The sequence below is a fragment of the Arachis ipaensis genome, chromosome B7 (genome assembly GCF_059453495.1).
Source record: "Arachis ipaensis isolate K30076 ecotype BB chromosome B7, ASM5945349v1, whole genome shotgun sequence".
Lineage (NCBI taxonomy): Eukaryota > Viridiplantae > Streptophyta > Magnoliopsida > Fabales > Fabaceae > Arachis > Arachis ipaensis.
The window spans coordinates 71,117,981-71,132,780 of NC_142442.1; the positions used below are offsets into that span (position 1 = coordinate 71,117,981).

Here is a 14,800-nt window from a genome sequence, read left to right on the forward strand (position 1 = left end):
GCTTGGGTTGGGAATGATTTTTATATGTGGTATACCTCACATAAGTAGAAGTTGTTTAGGCTTGAAGGATGGATGAAGCATTGGCCCATCAACCTTGTATTGAAACATAATATGTCTAGAATCAAAGTGGCATTTCATGCATTTTCATAGAGTATAGTCTTGATCTAAAAGTAATATTAGAGTGCCCACTAAACTCTAGTTGCTGCCTTGCTTCGATGCATTCATAACTCTTAATTCCATTGATAAATTCTTAGTTTCTGATTGATTATGTTACTCATGGAAGGTCTAGGCGCAGCATGGAATGTTGCTAATGTGACAAAAGGATCAACTGGGGTGATATTTGGTCTCGGAACTGTTGGCCTTTCTGTAAGTGCAGCGAACAACTTTGTCTGTCTTAACTTTTCAGTTCTCAATTGATTACTAATTATCATTTCCAAACTACAAGATAATTTATGAATTCTCCTTTAATTAGGTTGCACAAGGCGCAAAACTAAGGGGAGCATCTCGAATAATTGGCGTGGATAAGAATCCACATAAGTGTGAAAATAGTGCCAAAATCAGTCCTGAAATCGATCTGAATATTGTTTTTTCACCTAGCACAATCCTTGGTTCATTATTTGTTATTGTGTTTATTGTTGCCGCAGCAAAAGCTTTTGGATTTACAGAAGTTGTTGACCCGAGTTCCTACCAAGAACCTATTACTCAAGTTACTATTCCTTTTTCAGTTATACCATCTGACAAGGGCTACTTATTACAAGTATCCAAAGCAAAAGTTTTCATTCCAGTGGCTAAATGGTGATTTATTTTCAAAATTGTAGACAGGGGTATTGCCTCCGTTTGTACCTTTTGCGCAAGCATTTGCAGCTGTACTCACAGCTGTTCTTACTGGTTCTCTCTATTATGTGGCTGCCTCGCCCAAAGGTCCTGTTCTTATTACCCTTCAACATGTTTTCCCTTTGTACTGACTTATTTTGTTTTTAAGCTTGCTTAACGATCTCTTGCTTATTTGTTTACTTCTTTCAGATCCCACTTATGTTGTGGCACCTATTTTGCAATCTCGCTCGGGCCGTCAAGATTTGAAAAAGCTATTTGAAGGTTCAATTACTTATCCCTGCAGCAAAGCATTAGATTCAGTTCATAGATTCATAGATTGAACAAAGTTTCATTTGGTTCAGAAAGTGGTGGAATAAAGTCATAAACTTATAAAGTTTCTCTATGATATAATATCTACTAGTCATTGATTAAGCAGTTTCTACATATTATATTTGTTTCATGAGTCTGATTGCATTGCCTGCTTTCGGTTTGCAGCATGGTATGAGAAGCGCCAAATGAAAAAGATATATTCCCCTCTTCTTGAAGGACTTCTTGCCCTCTACTTGGGTTTTGAATGGATTCAAGTAATCTTCTTAGCTTTACATTTTATATAATCTTTTGAAAATATTTTTCTGTTTTGTGTAAGATTTTCAAGGATAAACTAATTGGCAATGGTTATGTGACAGACAAATAACATTCTAGCTCCCATTATCACGCATGGCATATACTCAACGGTTATATTGGGACATGGCCTTTGGAAAATTCATGACCACCGGCGTAGACTACGGCAAAGAATCCAACAGCTCAAATCAGAAGAAAGATATTCCAAGTAGATTTTGAAATACCATCCATGGCTGACACAGCTTGATGAAAAATTGTATATGTATTAGAGTTGTTAATCTTGTAAAGGAAAGTTGTATAATTATGTTAGTTGAGATCTCTTACATACAGAATAAGCAAGTTCTGATTAAAAAATTTTCCAGTTATGAATGTTTTCCAATAAAATGGGGGAAAATGTTTGGTGAAACAAATAGCACATTTACTGTTCCATTTAAATTATCCATGGAACGTTTTATTTGAACCACTAGCTATCATGGGGTGAATAATTCACCATGTGACGTAGTGGGGTAGTATATATCCTTTACGGCTTTACCCCAATGTTGACTATGCTAAATAAGAGACAAAAAAAGACATACAAGTTAGGTGCTAGTTAAAGTCAAGTTGTAAACGCAAAAGAAAGTAGGTAAATAGATAAGCATCTAAACAATGTTACATAAGATTCTTCATAAAGAAAAGGAATTTATTTTGAGTAGATAAAACTGAAAATTTTAATTAAACATTTTTTCACATGGAGCGTTATATATCACCCAAAAAGGAAAAGAAAATATATATTAATAATAGTATAAAACAACATATAACTTAGATAATAGTGTACTAAGTCAACTATTTTCGTAAGACTAGTGTAGAAATCAATACCACCAAACTTCTACTTCATACATACAATGAATACAGAGTCACTTAAGGTCTTCCTTCAGCTTTAGCAGCAATGACATATTCATAGGCCGTGAAATGCTAGAATGAAGTTCAACTCGTAGTCTCAATCTTCCTCTAACTGAGCGATGATGCTTGCAAAAACTCGATACCCTTAAGACATATCCGTAAAAAGGCAGTACTCATTCTGGGCATGGTATGTAGCCATTAGACCTAATAGTAACATGAAACGCAAGTGAGTAACTTGTTTCTTCTCTACATCAAGATTCAACGTGTATAAATTTGTTCTTAGGAAGGCCATACCATATCCAGCAGTTTGGACATCAAAACCTTCATCCTGCGGTAGATAAAATAAGAGTTCAAGTAAGGGATCTGAGTGCTAACTGCCTACAACTAGGAAAGATTTTTAATTTTCACCGAGCAACGAGAATGTATTATCACCTGTAGCTCCCGAATGAGTGGCAAACTTCCAGTAATTGAGTAAGCCTTCATGATGAGCGGATAATTTATACGCTTTTTGGTATTGTTTTTAAGTAGTTTTTAGTATGATTTAGTTAGTTTTTAGTATATTTTTATTAGTTTTTAAATAAAAATTACATTTCTAGACTTTACTATGAGTTCGTGTATTTTTTTGTGATTTCAGGTAATTTCTGGCTGAAATTGAGGGACTTGAGCAAAAATCTGATTCAGAGGCTGAAGAAGGACTACAGATGCTGTTGGATTCTGACCTCCCTGCACTCAAAATAAATTTTCTGGAGCTACAGAAACCCAATTGGCGCGCTCTCAATTGCGTTAGAAAGTAGACATCCAGGGCTTTCCATCAATATATAATAGTCCATACTTTGGCCGAGTTTAGATGACGCAAACTGGCATTCAAACGCCAACTTCCTGCCCTATTCTAGAGTTAAACGCCAGAAACAAGCTACAACCTGGCGTTTAACTCCAAAAAGAGTCTCTACACATGAAACCTCAATGCTCAGCCCAAGCACACACCAAGTGGGCCTGGAAGTGGATTTCTGCATCATTTACTTATCTCTGTAAACCATAGTAACTAGTTTAGTATAAATAGGGCTTTTTACTATTGTATTCAGGGTCTTTTGGACGATCTTTGGAACATTTTTCCTTAGACTTGGGGGCTGGCCATTCGGCCATACCTGAACCATCATCACTTATGTATTTTCAATGGTAGAGTTTCTACACACCATAGATTAAGGTGTGGAGCTCTGCTGTTCCTCATGAATTAATGTAAAGTACTATTATTTTCTTATTCAATTCAAGCTTATTCCTATTCTAAGATATTCGCTTGCACTTCAACATGATGAATATGATGATCCGTGACACTCATCACTATTCTCAACCTATGAACGCGTGCCTGACAACCACTTTCGTTCTACTTTGGATTGAGCGTTTATCTCTTAGCCTCCATTCCAAAAGATTAGAGTCTTCGTGGTATAAGCTAGAATTATTGGCAGCCATTCTTGAGATCCGGAAAGTATAAACCTTGTCTGTGGTATTCCGAGTAGGATCTGGGAAGGGATGACTTTGACGAGCTTCAAACTCGCGAGTGTTGGGCGTAGTGACAGATGCAAAAGGATCACTGGATCCTATTCCAACATGATCGGGAACCGACAGATGATTAGTCGTGCAGTGACAGCGCATTTGGACCATTTTCACTGAGAGGATGGGAAGTAGCCATTGACAACGGTGATGCCCAACATACAGCTTGCCATGGAAAGGAGTAGGGATGATTGGATGAAGGCAATAGGAAAGCAGGGATTCAGAAGGAACAAAGCATCTCCATATGCTTATCTGAAATTCTCACTAATGAATTACATAAGTATCTCTATCTTATTTTCTGTTATTTATATTTTAATTATCAAAATCCCATAACCATTTGAATCTGCTTGACTGAGATTTACAAGGTGACTGTAGCTTGCTTCAAGCCGACAATCTCCGTAGGATCGACCCTTACTCACGTAAGGTTTATTACTTGGACGACCCAGTGCACTTGCTGGTTAGTTGTATCAGAGTTGTAAAAAAGAATTTGAGATTATAAACATGCGTACCAAGTTTTTGGCGCCGTTGCTAGAGATCACAATTTCGTGCACCAAGTTTTTGGCGCCGTTGCCGGGGATCACAATTTTGTGCACCAAGTTTTTGGCGCCGTTGCCGGGGATTGTTCGAGTTTGGACAACTGACGGTTCATCTTGTTGCTCAGATTAGGTAATTTTATTTTAATTTTAAGCTTTTTGTTTTTATTTTTATTTTCGAAAAAAAAATTTCAAAAAAAATAATAAATTATTCTATGACTTCAGAATTTTTAAGAATGAATTCTAGAGTTTCATGATGATATGTTGAAGTCTGGCTGGCTGTGAAGCCATGTCTAATTATTTGGACCAAGGTTTCAACTCATCATCACAAGAGCTTTTTTATTCTCATCAATTCAGCTGTTGTATGCCTGATTTGTATGCTAAAGCTTGGCTGGCCATTGGCCATGTCTAGTGTTTTGGCCCGGAGCTTTCACTAAAAGCTTGGCTGGCTAGTAAACCGTGTCTAATTCCTGGACTGGAGCTTTAGACTAACATTGCATGATTCCTGGAATTCTCATTAAAAATTTTGAAATCCTTATTTTTCTTTTTCCAATTAATTTTCGGAAAAATACAAAAAAAAATTTAATAAAATCATAAAAACCAAAAAAATTTTATGTTTATTGTTTGAGTCTAGTGTCAAATTGTAAGTTTGGGTCAATTGCATCTTTGTCACTTTTTCTTTGAATTTTCGAATACCCATGCATGATGTTCTTCATGATCTTCAAGTTGTTCTTGATGATTGTCTTTATTTGATCTTTGAATTTTCATGTTTTGTGTCTTTTCTTGTTTTTCATATGCATTTTCAATTTGTTAGTGTCTAAACATTGAAAATCTCTAAGTTTGGTGTCTTGCATGTGTGTCTTTTCTTAAAAAAAATTTCCAAAAAATAAGTTCTTGATGTTCATCTTGATCTTCAAAGTGTTCTTGGTGTTCATCTTGACATTCAAAGTGTTCTTGCATGCATTGTGTGTTTTGATTCATGATTTTCATGTTTTGAGTCTTTTCATTGTTTTTTTCTTTCATCATTAAAAATTTAAAAATAAAAAAAATAATATATTTCCCTTTTTCTTCTCATAAAATTCGAATATTTGAGTTGACTTTTTCAAAAAATTTTAAACTCTAGTTGTTTCTTATGAGTCAAATCAAATTTTTAATTTAAAAATCTTATCTTTTCAAAACCTTTTCAAAAATCAAATCTTTCTCATTTTCTTATATTTTCGAAAACTTTTAAAAATGATTTTCAAAATCCTTTTTTCTTAATTTCATTTCATAATTTCAAATTCTTTACTAACAATTAATGTGATTGATTCAAAAATTTTAAAGTTTGTTACTTGCCTATTAAGATTTTGTTCAATCTTTAAATTTTAGAATCATATCTTTTAGTTTCTTGTTAGTCAAGTAATCAACTTCAATTTTCAAAATCAAATCTTTTTAAATTTCTTTTTCAAATCTTTTTCAAAATGATTTTCAATCATAAATTTCAATCATATCTTTTTCAAAACTTAATTTTAAAATCTTTTCTAACTTCTCATCTTTTCAAAATTGATTTTCAAAATCTTTTTCAATTAACCACTTAACTTTTTGTTTGATTTTTAAAAATCCTTATCATTTTCAAAACCACCTAACTACTTTTCTCTCTCTTATTTTCGAAAATTACTAACCTTTTTTTTTCAAAAAATTTCTTTTCATTAACTAATTGTTTTAAATTTCAATTTAATTTTATTTTTCTCCTTAATTTTTGAATTCTAATTAACATTTAAAATAAAAACAAAACTATTTTTAGTTTATTTTAATTAATTTTCAAATTCTTCCCCCTCTCATCTCTTTCTATTTATTTATTTATCTACTAACACTTCTCTCATAATTCGAACCCCATCTTCTTCTCTGTGTTCGAGTTTGTCTCTTCTCCTTCTTCTATTCTTTTCTTTTTATACTCACATAAGAAATCTCTATACTGTGACATAGAGAATTTCATATTTTCTTTTCTGTTCTCTTCTTTTTCATATGAGCAGGAACAAGGATAAGAATATTCTTGTTGAAGCTGATCTTGAACCTGAAAGGACTCTGAAGAGGAAGCTAAGGGAAGCTAAGGCACAACTCTCTGGAGAGAACCTGACAGAGATTTTCAAAAAAGAGGAAGACATGGCCGAACCTAATAACAATGGTGGAGATGCAAGGAAGATGCTTGGTGACTTTATTGCACCCTCTTCCAACTTCTATGGAAGAAGCCTCTCAATTTCTGCAATTTGATCAAATAACTTTGAGCTTAAGCCTCAATTGGTTTCTCTAATGCAGCAAAATTGCAAGTTTCATGGACTTCCAATGGAAGATCCTCATCAATTTTTAGCTGAATTCTTGCAAATCTGTGACACTGTCAAGACCAATGGAGTTGATCCCGAGGTCTACAGGCTTATGCTTTTCCCTTTTGTTGTAAGAGACAAAGCTAGAACATGGTTGGATTCACAACCTAAGGATAGCCTGAACTCTTGAGATAAGCTGGTCAGTGCTTTCCTGGCCAAATTCTTTCCACCTCAAAAGATGAGCAAGCTCAGAGTGGAAATCCAAACCTTCAGACAGAAGGAAGGAGAATCCCTCTATGAAGCTTGGGAAAGATACAAGCAACTGATCAAAAGGTGTCCTACTGACATGCTTCCAGAGTGGAGCATCATAAGTATATTCTATGATGGTCTGTCTGAGTTGTCAAAAATATCATTGGACCATTCTGCAGGAGGATCTCTTCACGTGAAAACCCCTGTAGAAGCTCAGAAACTCATTGAAATGGTTACAAATAACCAGTTCATGTAAACCTCTGAGAGGAATCCTGTGAACAATGGGACGCCCCAGAAGAAGGGAGTTCTTGAAATTGGTACTCTGAATGCCATATTGGCTCAGAACAAAATATTGACTCAGCAAGTCAATATGATTTCTCAGAGTCTGAATGGATTGCAAGCTGCATCCAATAGTACTAAAGAATCATCTTCTGAAGAAGAAGCTTATGATCCTGAGAACCCTGCAATAGCAGAGGTGAATTATATGGGAGAACCCTATGGAAACACCTATAATTCTTCATGGAGAAATCATCCAAATTTCTCATGGAAAGACCAACAGAAGCCTCAACAAGGCTTCAATAATAATGGTGGAAGAAATAGGTTTAGCAATAGCAAGCCTTTTCCATTATCTTCTCAGCAACAGACAGAGAATTCTGAACAGAGCCATTCTGGCCTGGCAACCATAGTCTCTGATCTATCCAAGACCACTCTAAGTTTCATGAATGAAACAAGGTCCTCCATTAGAAATTTGGAGGCACAGGTGGGTCAGCTGAGTAAGAAGATTACTGAAACTCCTCCCAGTACTCTCCCAAGCAATACAGAAGAAAATCCCAAGAGAGAGTGCAAGGCCATAACCATGACTAACATGGCTGAACCTGGAGAGAGTGAGGAGGACGTGAATCCCAGTGAGAAAAGCCTCATGGGACGTCCTCTGGACAGAAAGGAGTTCCCGTTTGAGGAACCAAAGGAATCTGAGGCTCATACATAGACCATAGGGATTCCATTGAACTTCTTTCTGCCATTCATGAGCTCTGATGAATATTCTTCCTCTGAAGAGGATGAATACATCACTGAAGAGTAAGTTGCTAAGTATCTAGGAGCAATCATGAAGCTGAATGCCAAGTTGTTTGGTAATGAGACTTGGGAGGATGAACCCCCTTGTTCACCAATGAACTGAATGCATTAAAGAGGCAGACATTACCTCAGAAGAAACCTGATCCCGGAAAATTCTTCATACCTTGTACCATAGGCGCCATGACCTTTGAGAAGGCTCTGTGCGACCTGGGGTCAGGGATAAACCTCATGCCACTTTTTATAATGAAGAAACTGGGAATCTTTGAGGTACAAGTTGCAAGAATCTCACTAGAGATGGCAAACAAATCAATGAAACATGCTTATGGGCTAGTTGAGGACGTGCTTGTGAAAGTTGAAGGCCTCTACATCCCTGCTGATTTCATAATCTTAGACACTGGGAAGGATGAGGTTGAATCCATCATCCTTGGCAGACCCTTTCTAGCCACAACAAAAGCTGTGATTGATGTTGACAGAGGAGAGTTGGTCCTTCAGTTGAATAAAGACTACCTTGTATTTAAGACTCAAGGTTCTCCTTCTATAACCATGGAGAGGAAGCATGAAAAGCTTCTCTCAATACAGAGTCAAACAGAACCCCCACATTCAAACTCTAAGTTTGGTTTTGGGAGACCACAACCAAACTCTAAGTTTGGTGTTGGGAGGCCTCAACCTTGCTCTGATTATCTGTGAGGCTCCATGAGAGCTCACTGTCAAGCTATTGACATTAAAGAAGCGCTTGTTGGGAGGCAACCCAATGTTATATATATATTCTATTGTTATTTTATGATTTCTTTAGGTTGATGATCATGTGAAGTCACAAAAACAACTGAAAAATAAAAAACAGAATGAAAAATAGCATTAAAAATAGCTCACCCTGGAGGAAGAGCTTACTGGTGTTTAAACGCCAGTAAGAAGCATCAAACTGGCGTTTAACGCCAAAAACAAGCACCAGACTGGCGTTTAACACCAGAACAGAGCATGTAATTGGCGTTTAACGCCAAGAATGGGAGAAAAGCTGGCGTTAAACACCAGAAACAAGCAGCAACCTGGCGTTTAACGCCAGAAGTGCACACCAAAGGCGTTTTGCACGCCTAAATGGAGCAGGGATGTTAAGTCCTTGACCCCTCAGGATCTGTGGACCCCACAGGATCCCCACCTACCCCACCTCTTCTTCTCTCCTATTCACACCCTTTCATAACACTCATTCCCAAATACCCTTCACCAATCACCTCCATATCTCTTCCCCAAATACTCTTCACCACTCAAATCAATCCCCTTTTCTCCAAAAACCCCACCTACCTCCAAATTCAAAAATCATTTCCCTCCCAAACCCAACCCTAATACAGGAAACCTAACCCTCCCCCCACCCCTATATAAACCCATCAACACTACCTCATTTTCACACATTACAACTACTACTTCTACCCCTTGGCCGAACCACAAATCCCCCTCCATCTCCTTTATTTTCTTCTTCTTCTACTACTTTCTTTCTTCTTTTGCTCGAGGACGAGCAAACATTTTAAGTTTGGTGTGGTAAAAGCGTTGCTTTTTGTTTTTCCATAACCATTAATGGCACCTAAGGCCAGAGAAACCTCAAGAAAGAGGAAAGGGAAGCCAATTGCTTCCACCTCTGAGTCATGGGAGATGGAGAGATTCATCTCAAAGGTCCATCAAGACCACTTCTATGAAGTTGTGGCCAAGAAAAAGGTGATCCCTGAGGTCCCTTTTAAGCTCAAAAAGGACGAATATCTGGAGATCCGACAAGAGATTAGAAGAAGAGGATGGAAAGTACTCTACAATCCTATTCAACAAGTCAGAATCTTAATGGTTCAAGAGTTCTATGCAAACACATGGATCACTAGGAACCATGATCAAAGTATGAACCCGAATCCAAAGAATTGGCTTACAATGGTTCGGGGGAAATACTTAGATTTCAGTCCAGAAAATGTAAGGTTGGCGTTCAACTTGCCAATGATGCAAGAAAACGCACACCCCTACACTAGAAGGGTCAACTTTGATCAAAGGTTGGACCAAGTCCTCATGGATATATGTGTGGAAGGAGCTCAATGGGAAGTTGACTCAAGAGGCAAGCCGGTTCAATTGAGAAGACCGGACCTTAAGCCTGTAGCTAGAGGATGGTTGGAGTTCATCCAACGCTCTATCATTCCTACTAGCAACCGATCCGAAGTAACTGTGGATTGGGCCATCATGATCCATAGTATCATGATTGGGGAGGAAGTGAAAGTTCATGAGATTATACCTCAAGAACTCTACAAGGTGGCTGACAAGTCCTCCACTTTGGCAAGGTTAGCCTTTCCTCACCTCATTTGCCATATCTGCAATTCGGATGGGATTGACATAGAGGGAGATATCCTCATTGATGAGGACAAGCCCATCACTAATAAAAGGATGGAGCAAACAAGAGAGCCCACTCATGGACCTCAACAAGAGCATGATGAAATTCCTCATCATGAAATTCCTGAGATGCCTCAAGGGATGCACTTTCCTCCACAAAACTATTGGAAGAAAATCAACACCTCCCTAGGAGAATTAAGTTCCAACATGGGACAACTAAGGATGGAGCACCAAGAGCACTCCATCATTCTCCATGAGATCAGAGAAGATCAAAGAGCTATGAGGGAGGAGCAAAAAAGGCAAGGAAGAGACACAGAGAAGCTCAAGAACACTATTGGTTCTTCAAGAGGAAGAAGACGCCACCCTCACTAAGGTAGACCCGTTCCTTAATCTCCTTGTCTAGTTAATTTTTTTTTTGTTTTCGTTCTCTATGCTTTATTTTTATTTATGTTTGTGTCTTATTACATGATCATTAGGGTCTAGTATCCATGCCTTAAAGCTATGAATATCCTATGAATCCATCACCTCTCTTAAATGAAAGATGTTTTAATTACGAAAGAAAAATAAGTACATGAATTTTGAATTCATCCTTGAAATTAGTTTGATTATTTTGATGTGGTGGCAATACTTTTTGTTTTCTGAATGAATGCTTGAACAGTGCATATGTCTTTTGAATTTGTAGTTTATGAATGTTAAAATTGTTGGCTCTTGAAAGAATGATGAAAAAGAGAAATGTTATTGATAATCTGAAAAATTATAAAATTGATTCTTGAAGCAAGAAAAAACAGTGAATACAAAAGCTTGCAGAAAAAAATGGCGAAAAAAAAAGAGAGAAAGAAAAAGAAAAGTAAGTAGAAAAAGCCAATAACTCTTTAAACCAAAAGGCAAGGGAAAAAAAAGGATCCAAGGCTTTGAGCATCAGTGGATAGGAGGGCCCAAAGGAATAAAATCCTGGCCTAAGTGGCTAAACCAAGTTGTCCCTAACCATGTGCTTGTGGCGTGAAGGTGTCAAGCCAAAAGCTTGAGACTGAGCGGTTAAAGTCATGATCCAAAGTAAAAAAAAAAAAGAGTGTGTTTAAGAACTCTGGACACCTCTAACTGGGGACTCTAGCAAAGCTGAGTCACAATCTGGAAAAGGTTCACCCAATTATGTGTCTGTGGCATTTATGTATCCGGTGATAATACTGGAAAACAAAGTGCTTAGGGCCACGACCAAGACTCATAAAGTAGCTGTGTTCAAGAATCAACATACTGAACTAGGAGAATCAATAACACTATCTGAATTCTGAGTTCCTATAGATGCCAATCATTCTAAACTTCAAAGGATAAAGTGAGATGCCAAAACTGTTCAGAGGCAAAAAGCTACTAGTCCCGCTCATCTAATTGGAGCTAAGTTTCATTGATATTTTGAAATTTAATAGTATATTCTCTTCTTTTTATCCTATTTAATTTTCAGTTGCTTGGGGACAAGCAACAATTTAAGTTTGGTGTTGTGATGAGCGGATAATTTATACGCTTTTTGGCATTGTTTTTAAGTAGTTTTTAGTATGATTTAGTTAGTTTTTAGTATATTTTTATTAGTTTTTAAATAAAAATCACATTTCTGGACTTTACTATGAGTTTGTGTGTTTTTCTGTGATTTCAGGTAATTTCTAGCTGAAATTGAGGGACTTGAGCAAAAATCTGATTCAAAGGCTGAAGAAAGACTGTAGATGTTGTTGGATTCTGACCTCCCTGCACTCGAAATGGATTTTCTGGAGCTACAGAAATCCAATTGGCGTGCTCTCAATTGCGTTGGAAAGTAGACATCCAGGACTTTCTTGAAATATATAATAGTCTATACTTTACCCGAGTTTATATAACGCAAACTGGCGTTCAAACACCAATTTCCTGCCCTATTCTGGAGTTAAACGCCAGAAACAGGCTACAACCTGGCGTTTAACTCCAAAAAGAGTCTCTACACATGAAAGCTCAATGCTCAGCCCAAGCACACACCAAGTGGGCCCGAAAGTGGATTTCTGCATCATTTACTTATCTCTGTAAACCCTAGTAACTAGTTTAGTATAAATAGGACTTTTTACTATTGTATTCAGGGTCTTTTGGACGATCTTTGGAACATTTTTCCTTAGACTTGGGGGCTGGCCATTCGGCCATGCCTGGACCATCATCACTTATGTATTTTCAACGGTAGAGTTTCTACACACCATAGATTAAGGTGTGGAGCTCTGCTGTTCCTCATGAATTAATGCAAAGTACTATTGTTTTCTTATTCAATTCAAGCTTATTCCTATTCTAAGATATTCGCTTGCACTTCAACATGATGAATATGATGATCCATGACACTCATCACTATTCTCAACCTATGAACGCGTGCCTGACAACCACTTCTGTTCTACTTTGGATTGAGCGTTTATCTCTTAGCCTCCATTCCGAAAGATCGGAGTCTTCGTGGTATAAGCTAGAATTATTGGTAGCCATTCTTGAGATCCGAAAAATCTAAACCTTGTCTGTGGTATTCCGAGTAGGATCTGGGAAGGGATGACTATGACGAGCTTCAAACTCGCGAGTGTTGGGCGTAGTGACAGACGCAAAAGGATTTTGGTGTCGTTGCTAGAGATCACAATTTCGTGCACCACTTCACATGCCCAACTACTTCTTTAGTTGCTTTGCACAAAACATGGTAGCCTCTGGAATTAAGATCACAAGCTACTCCAGAATTTGCCTCATCAAAAGTTAGAGTAAGGCTGTAGAAGAATGCAAAAGAAGCCTTAATAGCTACACATACGTGAAAATTAAAAATCAAGGGATCCAAACCTTAATAGCTAAATATAGTGGAGGATAAATAAGTCAAACCTTCCCCTTAAGTCATCATCAGGCAAGACATATTTTGAAACAGGACCCCGTGTTTCTAGCTTATGTATGTTGAGATTAATGTTATCCACATATTCTTGCAGCTTTGTTAGTACATCCTTCACACTGAACAAAGTATTAGACCACAGGATATGCTTGAAAAATCATTGAAATCTCTTATTCTCACATGTTTTTTTCTACCTTTACGGAATTACTTTGCAAATGAAATATACTAGTAAAATGAAGAATAAAAAATTGGATCCAAAGTTCCAAAAAGAGCACAACTTTGGCCATATTATAAGATGTTACTTACTTGTAAAATGGGGTTAACCTGCAACACACAAAATAAAAACATCACTAATGCCATATCAAAACCATTCCTAAAAGAAAAATCTAGATTGATTGTAATTTCCTAGAGCATAAACCTGACATCTCCTGAAATAGTACATTCCCCTGGAATTTGGTTGATTCCACCTCCAGGATCTATGGTAGAAAATATAATCATGAATATTGAAGATCTTATATTAAAAAAGAAGTACTAAAGTAATAATTTGAGCCCACAAACTTACAGCTCCATTGGGTTGGTTTCATGGTTGATGCGGTTGCAAACCCATAGATCTGTTCCTGTGGATGTGGTGGAAAGTCTTCATAAAATCATGACTGGATTTCCTTTAGAGCATCCATGGATAGCTCCAGAGGATTTATAGCCTGCAAGAAACCAAATATGAAATAATAGACAAGTTAACAACTCAGTACTTACAATATTATAAAGCTTAAGAGTCGAAGTCATAGAAAACATTAAAATTATAAAAAAATGTATTGATTGGTCAATACTTGGTCAAGTTTCCACGTAGCAGGGGTAAGGCCTAAAGACAAAAGCAACTACAGAATTGGTTATAATCTACTTTGATAGTCACAGAACCAAGACAAGCTTTTTTCTTCTCTCTTGTTTTGTCATCAAGAATACAGTTTAGTAGAGAAGGAGTAAAATTGGAATAATTATGTTTACTTACACACACATACCACATCTCTCACAAAATCAAGAATTAGAACTTCATTATTGACTTATTAATATTATATATCATACTCATCAAATAAAAAAACCAAAATAAAAATAATAGTAGTAGAAAATGCCATAGCCGAGCGAAATGTTAAAGGTAGTACTATATGAATGAAGAGCATACTTTATGAGCTAACCCACTGTGAAAGAGTTTTCCGGTGACATGAAGTTTCCAAGGTATCATTCCACCACACCCTTTTGCTTGTAGTACCCCTTCTCTGCCAAGGCCTTGCTCATAACCTTAACAATGATTCCCTCACGCAACCAATAGTTCTTCCTGTTGATTTTCTCCTTTTTCTTCTCCTCTTCCCTTATTAATTCTTCCAAGGTTGACTTTCCTCCACCGCCACTCTCTTTTCTCTTCAAACTATTTTCCGGATTTTTTTCCTTGTATTTATCTTCCTCATCCTCATCAAACACAGCCTTCTTCGATGAATTATCAGAATCATTAATAATGGAGTAATTCACAGTAAAAACAGTAAGATTCACAGATTAATTAACACTTATTCAACAATTATTTA

At 36.9% G+C, this 14,800-nt stretch overlaps 2 protein-coding genes and 1 non-coding gene across 3 annotated transcripts; 1 reads left to right on the forward strand and 2 right to left on the reverse strand.

Annotated features, from left to right (window-relative positions):
• Positions 1 to 452: 452 nt before the first annotated feature.
• Positions 453 to 1,844, forward strand: LOC107607279 (uncharacterized). Its single transcript, XM_088494744.1, has 5 exons — positions 453 to 482; positions 819 to 921; positions 1,024 to 1,095; positions 1,309 to 1,397; positions 1,500 to 1,844. The coding sequence occupies exons 1-5, from the start codon at positions 453 to 455 to the stop codon at positions 1,644 to 1,646; spliced, it is 441 nt and encodes a 146-aa protein (XP_088350870.1). The 3' UTR covers positions 1,647 to 1,844.
• A 427-nt stretch (positions 1,845 to 2,271) lies between these two features.
• On the reverse strand, positions 2,272 to 13,933 carry LOC148552952 (acetylornithine deacetylase-like). The gene is made up of 7 exons (XM_088493694.1): positions 13,789 to 13,933; positions 13,645 to 13,702; positions 13,533 to 13,550; positions 13,223 to 13,345; positions 13,006 to 13,113; positions 2,746 to 2,790; positions 2,272 to 2,641 (listed from the first exon to the last, which is right to left on the reverse strand). The coding sequence occupies exons 1-7, from the start codon at positions 13,808 to 13,810 to the stop codon at positions 2,593 to 2,595; spliced, it is 423 nt and encodes a 140-aa protein (XP_088349820.1). The 5' UTR covers positions 13,811 to 13,933; the 3' UTR covers positions 2,272 to 2,592.
• On the reverse strand, positions 6,939 to 7,042 carry LOC148552953 (small nucleolar RNA R71). The gene has a single exon (XR_015893114.1). It is a non-coding gene; the product is annotated as a small nucleolar RNA R71 (small nucleolar RNA).
• Positions 13,934 to 14,800: the final 867 nt, after the last annotated feature.

Bases quoted from the DNA above. Each gene is read 5' to 3' on its own strand.
- LOC107607279 (XM_088494744.1), top strand. From the start codon at position 453: ATGAATTCTCCTTTAATTAGGTTGCACAAG. The intron at 483-818 runs GCGCAAAACTAA...TCAAAATTGTAG, and splicing joins CTTTAATTAGGTTGCACAAG to ACAGGGGTATTGCCTCCGTT. The intron at 1,398-1,499 runs GTAATCTTCTTA...GTTATGTGACAG, and splicing joins TGGGTTTTGAATGGATTCAA to ACAAATAACATTCTAGCTCC.
- LOC148552952 (XM_088493694.1), bottom strand. From the start codon at position 13,810: ATGAAACCAACCCAATGGAGCT. The intron at 13,703-13,788 runs GTAAGTTTGTGG...TTTCTACCATAG, and splicing joins GAAACCAACCCAATGGAGCT to ATCCTGGAGGTGGAATCAAC. The intron at 2,791-13,005 runs GTGGTGCACGAA...CTCATCATGAAG, and splicing joins GAAGTAGTTGGGCATGTGAA to GCTTACTCAATTACTGGAAG.